We start from the raw sequence: 18,231 nt of genomic DNA, 5'->3' as shown, positions 1-18,231 counted from the left end.
CAAATTGGTACTAATTTGATAAAAAGATTTGAATATGCTTTTGATATTGATTTCATTTGCACCTTTTGACTTACTTTTTGCACTTATAGGCTAATTTTGTTGCACATTTTTGTCTCTAAAAGACTGCTTTTTTGCACTTTTAGCCCCTCCTTAATTTTTTTGGGGAAAATGATGTACATATTTTAAGCGACACTTGTAACTTGTGCCTGCTCAGACTTAATGCCACATTTCTCGTCTTTTCTCTCCATTAGTTTCATTCATTGACGACCTCTTTTACAATGCCCTACTTTCTTTTCATCTTTTGATGCGTGAGTGGGTGATGAATAAACAATATTGCTGATGGGAGTCAAATATAAAATCACGCGAGGTCTAGGGCTACCAATTTACATTTTCAATGGCAAATGATTAGCCCCCGACAACAAATGTTGGTCGTATGTCGAGCCGAAATTCAAGAGGGTTGCACTAACCGGTTTTCTTCCCAATGCCATGCTTCAGCTCTTTCACACATCCGCATTGTAAAACTTCTGTAATGAACCTTGAGAAGAAGCAGATGCAGATGCAGAATTAAGGTCCGGAAATAACCACTAGATGGCAGTCCTCCGAGGGTCAACGAACAAATTCAGACTGGTATCATTTAGTAACATAAGAATTTTTAAGAAGATTTATTGCAAAACTAGTTAATGTTTGTGCTTGAGGACCTAGACTAAATTTTCCACTTATTTTGAGATAACTCAATAGCTTGTGACAAAATGTAACGAACTTTTAATTCCTTACAAGGTTGAGTGATCCATCAATTTTTTTGACAATCTGTCCGAAGAGGTAATTACATCCCGAGACTTGCGCTTAGAAACTATGAATGAGGGAGGAAAATGATTAAGGAATCGAGGAGGCATTTTTTAAGGAAATTCAAATAATGTATTAATAAGGGCTACGAGTAAAATGCAAATAAAAATGCTTTAAAAAGCAATGAAAGTCTCAAAGCCCAAAGGATTGTGATTATCTTTGCACAAGTCTAACTGAACCTTCTTTATGGTCGAAGTTCATGAACTTAGAACTTTGCTTAATCATGATAATTTGACCCAAGATAAAACTTGCTATCCCCAGAGGTTGAACCGGAATCCAATTAGGGGGAAAAACAAGACCACTCCACACTCAAGCTTGGAACAAAATAAAACAAGGTTCCAAACTAACACACCTCAAGCAATAAAACTATCAACTGGAACAGAAGTTCTTCCACTCCTCTTTAGGTGATTGATAGGAAGATTTCAACAGAGCTGAACGGACGGAGAAATCGTCGGTTTCTTCTCCACCAGCGCTCTGACGGCAATTTGATGAAGCAATCCTTCCTTCATAATTGTCCATGTGTGCGACCATTTCTTGGTTGAAGGGTTCGGAATCCGAACACAGTCCCCGACGTTCAAGGGTGCCAAGAATCGGAAATGGGAATTATGCCTTTGCTTCGATTTTTTCATTGATCTCTTCCCTTTGGTCATCGGCGGCTTGGATTAAATTCCGCCAACGTACCATAAAAACTTATCCATAATCTTAATTAGAATATATTGGTGTCTTCCAGTGCTGGGGCGAGTCCGGACTCGAGTCCGAGTGCACTCAAGTCTTTTACTTGGTAAGAAAAATTACTCATTTTTTCCTAGAATTTCGCAAGAAGTCTTTTTGCTAGAAATAATCGTAGTAAAAGACATGAGCACTCTACCGGACTCGAGTCCGGACTCAGCAAGTCCGGCAAAAAGTCAAAAAATCAGAGGACAAATAAGTGTTTTCCTCGGAAGCCAGGGTCTAGAGGACGCACTTTATACGCAGTCGAGGAAATCCTGATATATCTGGTGTAAATCTGAATCGTTGACAGTGTTTCCAAATTCTGAATAAAAATCCATGTGCAATCCTTTGCCGAGCAAACGCTCTTTTCCGGCACATTACATTAAACCGGTTTGAGCAAATTATCTGAGCCCTTTTTTGGTCTAGCCATGGAGTACTCCATAGTATAGCACTTTGGCTAACTTTTGGTTGGGTAAAACGACACATTTTTAGACCCACCCAAAACTGTGCCATCCAAAATCCGCTATCCAGGTCTAGTTATCCCTGAAGTTAGGGCAAGACGTGAATAAATTGCCTAAATGGCAACACTGACTTTCTTGAGTTTGACTTTAGGATTATTAGTCTGTTTAGATTCTCCGTGTACCGTCCGTGAAGACTTTGGCGCTTCGTCGGAAGAATCGCTCAAAGCACGATCGAGCGTGACCAAACCGAAAGAATTTTAACGAGTTAAATAGCAAGATGGCGCTTTCGATTGGGGTCAATTTGCCAACCGGCAGCTTAGAAACGAGGTTTATTTAATTCTGTTAGAAAACAACCGGGTGGATTTTAGCAAGGTGAAAAAATAGATGCATCGAGAAGAATTTGAAAGAGGCGATGCGAAAAAAACAGTGCTTCCAATTAGGAAAGAGGTCTAAGTTTTTGAGTTATGAACGTCAAACATAACCGCTTAAAAAAATGTAAAAACTCCACTCTGATTTTTGCATAAAACAAAAAAAATCGGTTTTGTATATGATTCATGCCTCTTTACTTAGTAAGTTTGGTTTCCACCAGTCAATAAGCTATTCAACCCACTTCGTCGATAACGCTCAAATCTACAAGGTGACAATGCAATGAATGCAAAGGATTGCTGATCAGCAAAATCCATATTTTGTTTGTTACATGGTCAGATGGTAGCTCCTTCCCTATGTCTGCCATTTGAAGATGATTGTCCTGAGGGATATTCCTACTCCGTCGTCCAAGCCAACATTAATTATTACCTCACATTCGGAAATAACAGCAGATTCGACCATTTAAGTTGTTAAAGTAGCAAGTCAGAATATAATTTAAATACTGCAAAGAAGCTTGGACTTGGCTCAACAGGGATCGAACCAAGATTCGCAGATTATAATGAAATGCTCTACCAATGCGGTACCGCAGCTAGCCTAACATCACTATTTATTCTGTCATTAGATATATTCCCTTTTGTTTTTACGCACGTCTCACTTTTTCTTTTGTTATAAAGCACTGAACGCTCCATCGTGAACAGAAATAAGTTACGATGCGAACGCTCTAGGACGTGTGGGCGAGAAGATCTGTGAGATGTGAATCGCTACTTCGTCGAACTAATATGATAAAATTTGTGTCGTGTAGCCCAACCATAACCCTCTTTGATTTCTTCGCCACGTGCAAATCAATTCAAATCCGCCCTGTAATGATGCAGTGACATATCATAGTAGCTCTATTAGTATCTTGCTATATTGCTGGATATTTTTTGAGAGCAAAATACTTTGCTAGCTTGTGACGTATCTAAGGTTTTTTTCTTCCGTTTGACTTTAGATACCTCACCCAAAAATGTAAATGATGCATTGAACCTATTAAAAGCGAGTCGAGAAAGTACCAAGACATCAAAAATCGGAGAACCTGCCATGGATTCGAATAAGCGAGCACATGGAAACGAAAAGTGAGTAAAATCACCTTATGGGTATAACTTTTATCATCCTAAATTATCTTTTCATCTTTCGTGCTGCCAATCTGATTTGCTACATGAAATGATACCCCTCCTTCCACTTTTTTGCCTATATCATAGTAATAATCTTGCCCCACCACCTACAGCTCCCAAACCTACCATTCCAGCCAGACCGGCCGCCTCAAGGTAATTCAGTCATTTCCCCCCGCCCCCTTTTATTGAAAACAGAATATATGACTAAGCCATTTCTACCCATGCAGGAGTAATCGCATTGTTATATTGTAAAATAATTGCAGAGCTGTTTCTGAATTGAGGGACCAACTACCAACTTCTGCAATTCAATCCAAGAAGCTTCGCCAGTTGGATGGCTATGTGGGGTTTGCCAATTTGCCAAATCAAGTCTATAGAAAGGCAGTCAAGAAGGGCTTTGAATTCACGCTAATGGTCGCTGGGGAGTCTGGATTGGGGAAGTCGACCTTAATCAACTCAATGTTTCTAACTGACATATATTCTGTAGAGCATCCCGGTCCGTCGGCAAGGATTAAAAAAACAGTCAACGTATGAGTTGTCGTCCTTTTTCATTCGTTAAATGATAATTTACTAACCGATTTTTTATTTCAAACAAGGTGGATACCAACAATGTTCTTCTGCAAGAGAACGGGGTCAATCTGAGTCTAACAATTGTTGACACCCCTGGCTTTGGCGATGCCGTCGATAATTCTGATTGCTGGGATCCAGTCATTCAATATGTAGAATCTCAGTACGAGAATTTTCTGGATGCAGAGACACGAGTCAATCGAATCGTTCTTCCTGATACTCGAGTACACGCTTGTGTATATTTTATTGCTCCGTCTGGACATGGATTGAAACCTTTGGATGTGGAGTTCATGCAAAGGTTGCACGACAAGGTAACTCAAAATCACTCTCATTTCTTCCCGTTGAATCATCAAAGCAGTTTTTAAAGCTCAAACGACCACATATAGATTGAACCCCGATGAGGGCATTATTATTAAGATTTGTCAATTGTCTTTCGATAAAATATCTTGCTCTGCATCAAATTAAGTTCCTCCTTAATGAAGCAAATTTTGAGGAAAAACACCGTCTGAAGTTAATGTAAGAAAATCGAAACATGGTTGAGTAATGATTACTCTTACTAATTGCAGGTGAATATTATTCCTGTCATTGCGAAATCTGATACGATGACCCCAGAGGAAGTGGCTCGGTTCAAAAAGCAAATTTTGAACCAAATAGTCCAAAGTCGTATCAAGATATATGAATTTCCCGAATCCGAAACTGATGAAGATAACGAAAAGCATGAGAACAGGAAGATGAAGGATCGAGTGCCATTTGCAATTGTGGGATCGAATACCATCATTGAAAATGGTGATGGGAAAAAGGTCCGCGGGCGAAAATATCCTTGGGGAATTGTCGATGTAAGTATGACCTGGGATTTCAAATTTGAAATAGCCTGTTGAAGATGACTATTTCTGTTTTTGGTACCTTTAGATTGAGAACCTTGATCAATGCGACTTTATTCCTCTTCGAAATATGCTTATTCGTACCAATTTGCAAGACTTGAAGCAAGTTACAAACGACGTTCATTACGAGAATTATCGTTGTCGAAAACTTGCCGGTGTAGCAGGTGGATCGGTGGATAAAATTCCTAACAGGGTAAGGGAAATGTTCCCAATTTTTTTTCACCTCATAAAAAAATTTAAATCCAAAAAGCATGTTGTACCTTGAGTTCAATACGGATTGTTTACGCCAATGAAATAATCTCATATGTAATGCGATGGATAGCTATAATAACGAGTAGAAAAGTAGACTAAAGATTTAAGACATGTTTAGATTGAACTATTTCGATGCAAAATGCAAATCCCCTTTGGTCCAAGGAATGGTTGCAGATTATTGAAAAAAATATTAGATAGAGGAATTGGGTCTTGATGGATTCAGTTATAGTCGAAGAGGGAGAGAAATCCTGATATCGTCTCCAACCATGACGAATTCGTGCTGGGTTGTGGCAATTTAGGATTTATACGTAATAATACTTAACATTATTCATTATGAATAGGCGAAATCAGATAAATCTGCAATTGCAATCAGTAAGATTTGAGATATTTGCTCAAAATTTATTTCTCATTTTTTGTTCAGATGCTCATTTGTAGTATGTCTACATTGACAAAATAACATAGATAACTTACTCAGATTTCGTGTATGGACGATTAGGATTTCATTAGACTGTGCATAGACAGATGCCATGAATAGGTTCAGGGCACAAAACGTGATTATACAAACACTCGAAAGTGAAGCTTTGCAGAAATAGAATTTAAGTTTGTTGATCGTTGAGTCATCAAAGGTCAGTCCGGAATGGTTTATTTGATTTTAAAATCATGGCTATCTAGAATTTCGTAGTAAAACTATTTTTTCTATCCATCATCAACTTTAACGTGCTGCATGGATGAGACGAAATAGTGTTTCTGTGTATTTTTAACTTGCTTCATGTTTGTTAATTCTATGCTAGAATCCAATGGCTCAGATCGAGGAAGAACGGCGTGAGCATTGCAACAAGCTTCTCAAGATGGAAAAAGAAATGGAAGAAGTTTTTGAAAGGAAAGTTCGAGAGAAAAAACAAAAGTTATCTGATTCGGAAAATGATCTGGAGAAACGTCATAAGGAGTCCAAGGAGAAACTGGAGCAACAAAAGCGGGAATTGGAGAACAAGATGTTAGCATTTGAGCAAGAGAAAGCTGCTTGGGAACAGGCTCACCATGTCACCATAGACGAATTGAAACGGCTGTCCATGGAAAGCTTAGACGGCGGGAAGAAGAAAAAAGGCGGTGCCCTAAGCGGAGTTTCATTTCGCATGGGACGTTAAGAGGTCGAGAGTGCCACACTCGAGCACGAAAACAAACTATTTCACCAGTTCCATGTATTTTCCAAATATTGCTTATTTCCGTTTTCCTCTATTGCGTGTGACTTGCGTGAAACTACTATATTGGTTGACGATGATGAAAAAGTGGTCATGCCATCACAAAGTTCTCACTTTAATGTTAGTATGTAAGGTCTGGTATTATTAAAATGTGACTTTTAATCTTGTATTTTTTGTTTCCGTTTCTTTAGGACATGGCTAGTTTACTACCAATTGGCAAGACTGAAAATCATTTAAACTTTTCGTAAGCATTCCATGGTACACTAAAATTGACACTTGAGGCTTCCCCGACTCAGACAGCTCCTTGTGCTGCCCCAAAAGTTAGCATTAGCTTAGAAAAAGAGAACTTCTATTTGAAAATCGTTTCGAGTAGTTCTCAGAAAGCACCAAAAGTGGCCATGTGATGCGAGGACGACAGGTGGTGAAGAAGGCTCAAATAATTTTCGATTTTGCGTAAGATCATCCAAACCTCCATCACAACTTATAGCTCCATTACCACATGGTCTATAGAACCTATAAGATGCCTTACATCAGGATCAAGAAATAAACTGGGCTCCCTAATGTTTGAGAGTGATTGATCGTTTCCTCTTACGATGTTAGTTGATCAGAGATTGTGCCAATGCTATTCCGATTGCCTCTGAATCCATTCAATTACAAGGGCGCGGCACAGAATCATTGTAGGCCAAGGGTACAATATTAACTGCAAACCGGATGGTTTCAACATGTGGCATGGTGGAATGTAAAAATCAAATGAAAATGTGGCAATTATCAGGAGGGAGAAAACTGATCCAATGTTTACGCCAAAGTAGTTTTTGATATCGATGAAAACGCATTTTCTTCGACGTAAAGGTCTTTTAATGCCTATTTGGCTCTCATGCACATTAGTTTCGAGCCCTTACCATCTTCATTTGATTTATTTCAGTGCTAGCTCCACTTGTTGGTTTGAGGGGCATAATAATGTTCAATGAAATTGCGTGTTGGTATTCACGGACTCGAAGTTGAGAAATAAAACATGCAACACTCGATAATAAAGGTTTGATCGGCTTATTGAAAGTATCCCTCTCTCAGTTCAACACCTCAACGGATAGGTACCTCAAAAAAGCAACTCTCCTCTTAAAAAATGAGAGAATGTATTTCCATTCACATTGGACAGGCTGGAGTCCAAATGGGTAACGCCTGTTGGGAGTTATATTGCCTTGAGCATGGGATTCAGCCTGATGGTCAAGTACAAATTGACACATCAATTGGCCAACTAGACGATTCCTTTAGTACCTTCTTCTCTGAGACAAGTGGTGGAAATCATGTCCCTAGAGCCATATTTGTGGATCTGGAGCCATCAGTTGTGGGTAAGAAAGTTTTGTTTCATTTGATTATACGGGAGTGGTTAAAGTTCGGTGGAAAACACGAAAGATGGTAATAGAAATAATCATCTTTCGTTCTTTCATGTGGACTGAACCAACCCTAGTCATATTTGTTGTGAAATCACAAAATAGTTGAACATTTATTTACATCATATGCCATTTTCTATACCTAAATCAGATTATTTGACGTGTAAATGTGACTTTCTGGAGATCGTTTCTTCCACTGTAGGTGTTTTGTTTTTGTCATGAGCTGTTTAAACCTGAGTTTCTTTTAAACCGTTTCTAAACAGAAGAAAAAAAAATATTAAATGTCAAATTTTATTTGAAACTGAGTGCGACCTTTTACAGGCTTTTTCTCAAAAAAAGTTCAAAATATTTTCTTTGTTTTGTTTTTTTCACGGGCTTTTCTAATCGCTACAGGGAAAGTAATCCCCAGTACCATTAAAAGGAAAGGTTATAATTCGTCTATTTATTACCTTTCAATCTTTATATAATATTTGGTCTACAAACGAGTTCGAGTTGGCTGACCGAGCTAGTAATTGAATGTGTAGTTGATCTGGAATACTATCTAAAAATTTGTCCAAGTCTGACTTGAAAGATACAACCGGGTCAACAAGGCCTACGAATATTAGAGGGAAGCAATTAAAACAACGAAGGAGCTCGAAAAAGAAGACAGTCTGACTTAATTGTTTTACACGCCTGACCCTGATTCCAGACTAGGTATATGATGCTTTCAACGAACGGCATTAGGCCTACAGTGTTAAGGAAGGGTGGGCCTACGTGCTGACGAAATATCAAGTTCCTCTACGGCTAAAAATTTTCGACTTTTTAGTAATTTGGTTAATATGGGTGAATACTTTTCATCCCTGAGGAGTTTTTTCAGGTTGGCGAAAAATAGCCTATGCTTTAAAGATGCGAAGAGCTACTGATGATACAATTCTAAAGAATTGTGTTTAAGCTCATTTGACGTTGAAGATGTTCAGACAATATGATCAATTTTGATAAGTTTGCCATTTTATTAATATAAGCTTTTAATTGAACACCATTTTGTCCAACTACTCGTATAAAAGCTCCTTCGGGCTCCCTGAACAAATCGATTCTCCTTCGCCGTGTTTTGAAATGAGAAATGAGATTTGGGTTTGTCCAGGAAGTTGCAGAAAAAACAACTTATGAAAACGTATACCTCGCCAATTGCTTGCAGCATTTACACATAATCTACCAACGGTGGTGGTATACTTCAGAATGACAAATCATACATGGAATTGTTTGACAAAGAATAACTAATTTTTTAACATTCAGACATCAATAGCAAATCAGGAAAGCTATAGCACAATATGAAAAACATGGAATGTTAGTCAATTGGTGTTCGGTCATAATTAGATTCGTCTCTTGAACGCAATTTCAATAACTTGGATCCTGCCCGTTCTCTGAATAAAGTAGTATCTAATCGGACCTTTATCTGTCACAAGCTCTAGTTATTACTCAACATGGCGCAGCTGGCAGGATTAACATACCCAAATGGGGACCGTGCCCGTGCAAGCCATAGAGGCTACAAAAGTAGTGTGACAAGGGCTCTCCGACTCTTGGAGAGCGTTTTTGACGCCACACGTGAAAGTGCAAATCAAGACCACATTCCTGAGGAGGTAATAACTGACCTCGAAACCCATTGCCAACGTTGTCTTGATACCACAGATGCAATTCAAGCAAGTTTGGTTGCTGTGGAGATGTATGACAAAGAAATTGCCGAACGAGACGTGGATTTTCTGGATGTTCCAATCGACCTTGTGGAACGGGTCCGAGTCTACGTAACAAAAACCAGGTTATCAAACCTTACAAAAACTGCGAGCCCGTCCGTTGCCAGTGACAGGGCAGCCAGCGACCCTAAGACCCCGAGGACCATCAACGTCGCATTGAAGCCGGAAAAGCTTCTATCCTCAGCTACCCTAGGGGAGTTCAGAGCTTGGAGCAGGAATTACGACGCCTTTTTCTCCTCTAATTGCATGAAACATCTTTCCATATCCGAACAACAAGGCTATCTGCGCTGTTGCTTGGACTTAAAACTTTAGCAGAGCCTTTCATTGAAAGTGGAGCCCGATACCCCCATCTACGGTGATGATGGGTGCTTGAACTATCTCCGAAGGATCTTTGTTGCCAATACTCCGATCCTTACTCGACGGTTTAAGTTCTTCTCCTGTGACCCAGGAATCGGAGAATCATTCAGTGACTGGTACTTGAGACTTCAGGTTGATGGTCAAGAAGCCGAACTCGAGAATATTCACTTAAACGATCTCTTCAGTCTAAGATTAGTGATAGGAACCAGTGACGCTCAGTTACGTGAAGAATTCCTCAGACAAGAAAACCCGTCACGGGAGGCTCTAGTTCGAATTGCTCAATCGCGAGAAACGGCAGCCCGAGTGGGAAATTCCATTTCGGCGGGATCACAATCGGTGGAAATCGATGCAGTGTCCTCATACAAGAAGAGCAGAAATGCAGGGTATTCTTCACCAAGAAACTGGAACGACCTCAGAGGGAAGTGCTCTGGGTGCGGAGCACTGTCGTCAGCCCATTTAAAGAAGGAGTGTTCTGGGAGGAACATCGAATGCCGGAAATGTGGAAGGATCGGTCACTATGGAAACGCCTGTATGACCCCAAGTGTCCAGAAGCCTGATTATCAACGATCAAATCGAATGGATGTAAGACAGGCAATGGACGAGGACGTCGGGGCGGGTGCCATAGAAACATCTTTGATACACATTGGGTCAGTATTTTCGAGTCGCCCCACTCCTAGGGCTCTAGTTCACGTGTCCCCAAAACAAGGACGCCCATTCAAACTCAACGTGCTACCGGACACAGGGGCAACAGAAACGCTCTTGTCTCTAGATTTGGTTTGGCGGTTCGGCATCCCTGTAGATCCCAATCGCAAAAGAAGGATAGTTGCTGCCAATAAGACAGACATGGTGTGTGTTGGGGCAGTAGACCTTAAGGTCAAGCACTTGGGTAAATACAGAGCCGACGTCATGGCATTTGTCACGCCTGACATAGAGGACCAACTCCTCATTTCTTGGCATAAAATGATCTCACTTGGTATGATTCGGGAGACCTTCCCATTGCTCCCCAACGACGCGGTTGTTCACACCACCGACCTTATCTCTCAGGAAAAGACGAAATTACGACCGGAACTTCTAGATTGTACAGATTCGTTGTCACAAATAAAGGACTTGATTGACTTGTATCCTGGTGTTTTTTACACAGCCAATGGGTTAAGACCAATGAAAGGCAGACCAATGAAGATCCAGCTCATTCCAAATACCGATATCACTCCAACATTTACAACTGTACGCAATGTAGCGTACTCGCTAATGGAAGAGTACGAGAAGGAGTTAAGTTTCATGGTGAAATCCGAGGTAATTGAGCCTGCTGACGAACCATCAGAGTGGGTTAGCCCGGCGATTGGAGTTCCAAAACCTAATGGGTCAATACGAGTGGTGGTTGATTATAGTGCTAGTGCCTTGAACAAGTACGTAAGACTTCCTGTGCACCCTTTTCCTTCGCCAAAACAATTAGCATCGTCTATACCACCAACGGCAAGGTTTTTTGCCACATTTGATGCAGTGAAGGGGTATTGGCAGGTGGAGTTAGACCAAACATCACGCTACCTGACCACATTCTTAACGCCATTTGGAAGATTTCGCTTTTGTCGAGCCCCAATGGGACTGAACGCGTCCGGCGACGAATACTGCGCCCGTGGGGACCGGGCCCTGGCTGGTGTGGTTGGTGTGAAAAAGATCGTGGATGACATTCTGGTTTACGCGTCTACAATCGAGGAACTCCGTGAGAGGGTGGGCATTGTGCTCCAAAAGTGCAAGGAATTTAGCATAACCCTGTCAAGAAAGAAAATTCAGTTTGGGAGATCAGTGGTGTTCGCAGGATACATAATATCTGATGAGGGGATTGCTCCAGACCCAGGCAAGTTAGCTTCCATCTCACGGTTCCCTGCTCCAAAGAACATCACGGATCTTCGTTCCTTTCTTGGCCTGACCAATCAACTTCAAATCGAAGCTCTAGCCATCCAGTGGGCAATATCCAGTTGTCGACTTTACTTGATTGGCCTGAAATTTCGGGTCATCACTGACCACAAGCCGTTGCTCGGCATTTTTAAGAGATCAAACCTGGACGTGATTGACAACACACGCCTTCAACGAATTTTGGAAAAGCTGTCGCCTTATACATTCGAAATCGAATGGGCACCTGGGAAAAACCACCAAATAGCAGACGCCTTATCGAGATCTCCCATATCCAACATAAACGGCGAAGAAACAGAAGAATTAGAGAACCACATCTCGGTTAGAACGCTCGAAATTCTTGGCGATCCTGCTGTTCGTTCTCTATCAGAGATGGCTAAACGTGATGACAATTACCAAGCCATTGTGACTGCTTTAACCAACCAAAAGGATCCAAAGACGCTCCCTCAACATAACCCGGCAAGGCTGTTTAAAAAACAGTGGGAAGACATCTCTTGGGACAACGACAGCGGACTACTACTCTTTCATAACCACCGGATCATTGTTCCACACGCTGCGAGATCGAAGGTTTTGTTGGAACTGCACCGATCTCCTCAAGGCATTCGGCGAACAAAAGCCCACGCTCGCGGGATGTACTTCTGGCCCGGCATCTATAATGACATCGAACAAATGATAGCTAAATGCAGACCATGCTTGGAGGCACTTCCAAGCCAATGCCGTGAGCCTCTGGTGCATGATATGATAGGCTTGCAAGGAACGAGAATAACGATTAACCAATCTTTATTCGTAGCGAGACACTTTTACCTTCCTCCTTACTCAACCGGAAGTNAGCTTCCCAGCGGAGGTTCACGGTCCTTTCAACTCCTGAAGACCGCCAACGGCTGCGCCATGATATGATAGGCTTGCAAGGAACGAGAATAACGACTAACCAATCTTTATTCGTAGCGAGACACTTTTACCTTCCTCCTTACTCAACCGGAAGTGACGGTTCCTTTTTAGGGTGCCCATAACACATCACCTCCCCCCCAAGTTGACGATAGGAAACTTGCATATTTACGCAGATAAATGTTTGGGTGGGGCTCTTTTCCGGTTGCTTCTTCTTAAACATGTTTTGCTGACAATGCCATTGTCTGCTGAAGAATCTGGTTTGCCTTGTTTTTGTTCATCTTCTGGTATAGTAAGAGGGCGTAGAAAGCGCCTATTACGCCAATACACTCGACCAGACGGGAGTTTAATGTGGTAGTCGCGGTTGCGACCCTTGGCAACAACTGTCCCCCTTTGAGTCCATTGCTTGGTCCGGTGGTCCTGGATACGCACATTTTGCCCTAATTTTAACGATTGCAGGGATCTGGCTGTTTTGTCGTAATGAACTTGAGCTTTGGCGTGGTTTGTCTGTTGCCATTTATCAGCAATATCAGCAGAAACCTGCCATTCATGGGCAAAGGCTCGATGGTGTGCAGGGACCCGGCTACGCAGCGGTTTGCCAAAAAGGATCTGCGCTGGACTCCTGCCATTTGCTCTAGGGGTGTTGCGGAACTCCAAAAGTCCTTGCAAAAACTCTTCCGACTCCACATCTCCGGTTTTGGCAATCAAATTTTTCATACTTTTCACAGTGACTTCGGCTAAACCATTGGATTGTGGATAATACGGGGTGCTTGGGTTCCAAATTGTGCCCCATCGTGACAAGAAATCACGGAAGTGTTTTCCCGCAAATTGTGGCCCCCCATCAGTCCGAAGCTCAAGTGGGACACCCACCAAGACAAAAAAAATTGCGCATCTGTTTAGCAACCTCAGCCGCACTGGGATCTGATTGCCATTTCACCAACAAGGGATATCCTGACATTCGATCGACATACACCATGTATGTTTGTCCTCCATACGAGAACAGGTCAACTGCGGTACTTTCGAATGGTCTAGTTGGTGGGGGACTCTTCCTTTCGGGTTCTTTTTGTTGGCTGGGCAGCCGCGTTTGACATTTCTCGCAAGTGTTGATCAAGTTGTTAATGTCAGAGGAGAGGCCAGGCCAATATACCACTTGGCGGGCCCTTCGTTTTGTTCTTTCTACCCCTTGATGAGATTTGTGGAGCCGTGAAAGAACGTTTTTGCGGTACGGCTTAGGAATCACAATTCTGGCCCCATATAATACAAGACCCTGATCAGTACTTAACTCAGGGATGAGCTTCTTGAACAGCACTGTCTTGTCCGATTTTTTGTCCTCCTCGACTTCTTTGATCAAGGCCTGATATTCGTCATCTGTCCTGGCTGCCTCTTGAATAGCCTGAAGGAGAGGATCCGTCAACTTGTCTTCCTGTTCATATAAGATTGTAGCCATAATAACTTTGATATTCATCATACGGTGAGTTGCCACATCCCCAAACTCCTCTTCTTCTTGCACTGAGGGATCTTGCACTGGGGCCCTGGAAAGTGCATCTGGTATGCAATGATTCTTGCCCTTGACCCACACGACATGGAACTGATACCCAGTGAGAGCCATCTTGTAGCGTAAAATACGGACGTTATCCACCATGTCCATTGTGAATGTGTTAAGTAACGGAACCAACGGGCGGTGATCTGTCACAACTTCATACATTGGGAGGCCGGCCAGAAAGATTTTACACTTCTTTGTGGCCCACGCAATTGCCAGACATTCTAATTCAATCATTGCGTATCTTGACTCTGCCCCCGATAGAAAGCGAGAACCGCATTGAATCAATCTCCATTTTCCTTGTTGATTTTGCAACAATGCATAGCCCAGGCCTTTGGTGCGCGAGGCATCCGTTTGCAAAGCAGTCTGTGCTTTGGGATCAAAGGGCGCCAGGATGGGAGTAGACACAAGGGCTTCTTTCACTTCTTCCATGGCATTGGCGTGAGCTGGGGTCCATACAAATTCTAACTTGGTTTGCAAGGCCTCCCTTAGTGGCCCCGCTGCGCCACTGATTTTGCTTGAGAACTGGCCCAGCTGGTTTACCATCCCCATGAAAGATCTCAGCTCACTTCGGTTTGTTGGTTCCGGGAAACAGCGAATGGCTTTGACCTTGTCTGGATCAGCTTGAATACCTTGTCGTGAGATCCAGTAGCCTACAAATTTCACCTTGGGCTGGGAAAACACAAATTTTTCAGGATTGAGCGTAATCCCGAACTGTCTGCACCGAGACAGCATTGCTTTTATCTGATCCACGTGGGATTCAAACGTTCGTCCGGCAATCAAAACATCATCCACCACTTTTTCAATTCCTTGTAATCCTTGAAAGGCCACATCACCTCGCAGGTTGTATATGTCTCCCGAGGCCACAAACCCCATTGGTGCTCGGCAATGGCGGAAACGCCCCCAGGGTGTGATGAAGCATGTTAAGTCTCGTGAGCTTTCTTCTAGTTTAACCTGCCAGTACCCTGACGACGCATCTAATGTGGTGAAATACTGCCCTTGAGTTGAGAGACCTGATACAGCTTCCTGAGATGTTTTGAAAGGGTGTGTTGGTCTGTCGACTTGATCATTAAGTTTCTTAAGATCTACACAAATACGCAACTTTCCGTTCAGCTTGGGCACAATGACCATAGGATGGCACCATTGACTTGGTCGATCACCCATTGGTTCCCATATGCCTTGTTTGACATTGTCTTGAATGATTTGGTGAACCTCGTCCCGTTGGGCAAATGGAACAGGTCTAGCTCCATGCACTGCATAAGGGACGGCGTTTTTCCGTAGGTTGATCTGCATTGGTTTGCCAACCATTGTGGGCAATTCCTTGCCGACTTTGAAGACGTCCTTGAACTCTGATAATAAACTGGCTTTGGTCTTGGCAATTTTACTTGGAGATGGAGCACGCTTTTGGGAGTGGGCACAGGCTTCAACGCTGGCCACTGTGTGCTCATTGGGGAGGGGTTTTGGAAAGTTTGAAGGTACAATTCCCAATTCCTTACAGGCATTTCTTGACAAATAGAAATCAGAGACATTTTGACACACATAAATCACCTCCTCAGTGGATCTGGTTTCTAGGCTAAGTTTCACTCGTATACTTCCCAAAGGACCCAGATTTGCTCCATTGATACCCACAATTGCATGTGACAGGGGCGGGTCTAATCCAGACACAGTCATCCCCATGGCCTTTAGCGTCTTGACGTTACACACTGATCCGCCAGCTCCAGTGTCTGGTATTGCAGTATGCGTTCCCAAGCTAGTTTCATTTTGGAGCAAGAAGACATCCAACATCACTCGTGGCTCTGGACCTCCACAACTAGCTATAATAATCGCCCCTTGGAGTTGGGACTCCACCTTTTTCCCTTTGCCAAGTTCTTTTTTACACACTTTCTCGAAATGATTCTGTTTTCCACACTTATTACACATCTTGCCCTTGGCAGGACACTCCTGTCCCTCCCTGTGTTGGTAACCGCACGAGGTACAGGTGTCTTTAGCCGCATGTGCTTTTGGGTTGGTATGAGACTTCTGGGCGGTGCGTTGCCAGGATTGATTGGTCTTGAACCCTTTGGAATGTGATCGTCTAATATGTGCTATAGCACGAGGATGTTCTAAGTTGCTTTGGCCTATCCTCCCCTTCTCTTCGTTTCTGCATAGACTAAGAGTGTGCGACGCTACCCCGCGGATCCATTACAGGCGGGGAAAGCGCATCGCACCAGAAGCCAATCCATCACAATTCGATAGAACCAGGAAGATCCAACCAAAGGTCGAAACCTTATTTGGATGTCGACATGTCCCACATGTACTTACGAGTGGAAAAGTAGCTTCCCAGCGGAGGTTCACGGTCCTTTCAACTCCTGAAGACCGCCAACGGCTGCGCCATGATATGATAGGCTTGCAAGGAACGAGAATAACGATTAACCAATCTTTATTCGTAGCGAGACACTTTTACCTTCCTCCTTACTCAACCGGAAGTGACGGTTCCTTTTCAGGGTGCCCATAACACATCAGTGCAAACACGATCCAATCGTCCCTTTGAATCTGTCTCGGTGGACCTTTTCTCATTGGCAGGGAGAACGTATCTTGTGGTGGTTGATCGATACTCTGGGTGGCCATATGTCTCAAAGATGAACAAAATTGACACTGGTGCGGTGACAGCAGTTTTATCGGATTGGATGATGGACTATGGGATCCTGGTAATCATTCGGACTGACGGTGGCCCACAATTTAGATCGGAATTCGACGAGTGGTGCGGAAGCATGAACATCACCCACCAGTTGTCTGCCCCATACCACCCGGAATCCAACGGTCACGCAGAAGCAGGGGTTAAGGCCATGAAGGTCTTGCTCGAGAAATGTTCATCGGATTGGGTCGCTTTTCGATCTGCACTCCTTCAGTGGAGGAATACTCCTAAATCTGACGGCCTTAGCACTGCACAATGGCTGTTTAGCCGATGTCAACGCACCCTAAACCCCGCACACCCAGACAACTACCTTCGGCTCACAGACCTAGACATGGTACATGCAGAGGAAAAAAGAGAGGAAATTAGTGCTTCTGTCAAAGCTCAGCGAGACCAACACTCAAGAGAACTCCCAACATTACAAGTCGGAGCGTCCGTGAGAGTCCAGGATCCCGTCACTGGAAAATGGAAATCACTCGCAAGAATTCAAGAAGTTCGAGGCAAGGGGAGACCATATGTCCTCCAAGAGAATGGTCGACGGTACGTAAGAAATCGTCGTCATCTCGTTCCGAACACGAATACTAGGGAACCGCCACTTGACCTGAATTCTCCCACAATCTCACGGAGGCCACTTCGTACAAGAAGAAGACCAAACCGCTTAAACCTTTAGCCGAAATACCCCTGGACTTGGGGGAAATGTTCGGTCATAATTAGATTCGTCTCTTGAACGCAATTTCAATAACTTCGATCCTGCCCGTTCTCTGAATAAAGTAGTATCTAATCGGACCTTAGTCTGTCACAAGCTCTAGTTATTACTCAACAATTGGCAGGTCAATTAAGTCATAAGGCATTCCAAGCAACCTTTTGTGCTAATCTTGGTAAGTCTAAGGACGGCTGGGATTTTATTGCAAGGTTCATCTCTCGATATTCCAGGCTGTTTTTGACGTGCAGAACTCAATATCGTTGATGGGCGCACAAATATCAATGATTGGTAGCTTGGAAAGTTTCGATTGACCCGTACACTTGCACAAAAATATGTATGCTTCTTTCTTGAAGCAGTTCTATTTGACGACGAATCCCAAGGGCCGAGTTTTTGGTGATGCGTTGAGATTGTGCGTGTGTGCGTACAGAGACGAGCTAAAACTCCACGAAGCATCAACGTTGATGCCTTATTTCGGAAATGCTATGAAATAGAAGTCGGCCACCACTTCGAAATAAAGGCCCATATGTTTGAAAATACTCTTGGCACCTCGTTGATCAATTAAAGGTCACTTGGAATACTCAAGAGACCAAATACACATTGATCAGTGATGATTTATATCTT

The 18,231-nt window shown here is 42.9% G+C and overlaps 2 protein-coding genes across 5 annotated transcripts in view; both read left to right on the top strand.

The window, feature by feature from the left end:
- The window catches only part of LOC131891053 (septin-7-like), an 8,361-nt gene extending 1,764 nt beyond the window's left edge, over positions 1–6,597 (top strand). For 3 of the 4 annotated variants that reach the window (XM_059240544.1, XM_059240543.1, XM_059240547.1), the window contains exons 3-9: positions 3,370–3,493; positions 3,620–3,685; positions 3,796–4,057; positions 4,126–4,407; positions 4,663–4,932; positions 5,006–5,170; positions 6,021–6,597. In XM_059240544.1, coding sequence (XP_059096527.1) covers positions 3,370–3,493; positions 3,620–3,685; positions 3,796–4,057; positions 4,126–4,407; positions 4,663–4,932; positions 5,006–5,170; positions 6,021–6,374 — 1,523 coding nt within the window. In that variant the 3' untranslated portion in view covers positions 6,375–6,597. The remainder of the gene's footprint in view (positions 1–3,369; positions 3,494–3,619; positions 3,686–3,795; positions 4,058–4,125; positions 4,408–4,662; positions 4,933–5,005; positions 5,171–6,020) is intronic. The other variant, XM_059240545.1, reaches the window with a different exon arrangement.
- A 138-nt stretch (positions 6,598–6,735) lies between these two features.
- Positions 6,736–18,231, top strand: part of LOC131891055 (tubulin alpha chain-like) — a 44,489-nt gene continuing 32,993 nt past the window's right edge. The window contains exon 1 of the mRNA XM_059240550.1: positions 6,736–7,774. Within this exon, the coding sequence (XP_059096533.1) occupies positions 7,549–7,774 (226 nt within the window). The 5' untranslated portion in view covers positions 6,736–7,548. The remainder of the gene's footprint in view (positions 7,775–18,231) is intronic.

The sequence above is a fragment of the Tigriopus californicus genome, chromosome 11, assembly GCF_007210705.1.
Source record: "Tigriopus californicus strain San Diego chromosome 11, Tcal_SD_v2.1, whole genome shotgun sequence".
NCBI classification, from domain to species: Eukaryota; Metazoa; Arthropoda; class Copepoda; order Harpacticoida; family Harpacticidae; genus Tigriopus; species Tigriopus californicus.
Note: the sequence above shows the minus strand (reverse complement) of the source record. Positions and strands in the feature narration are given on the sequence as shown.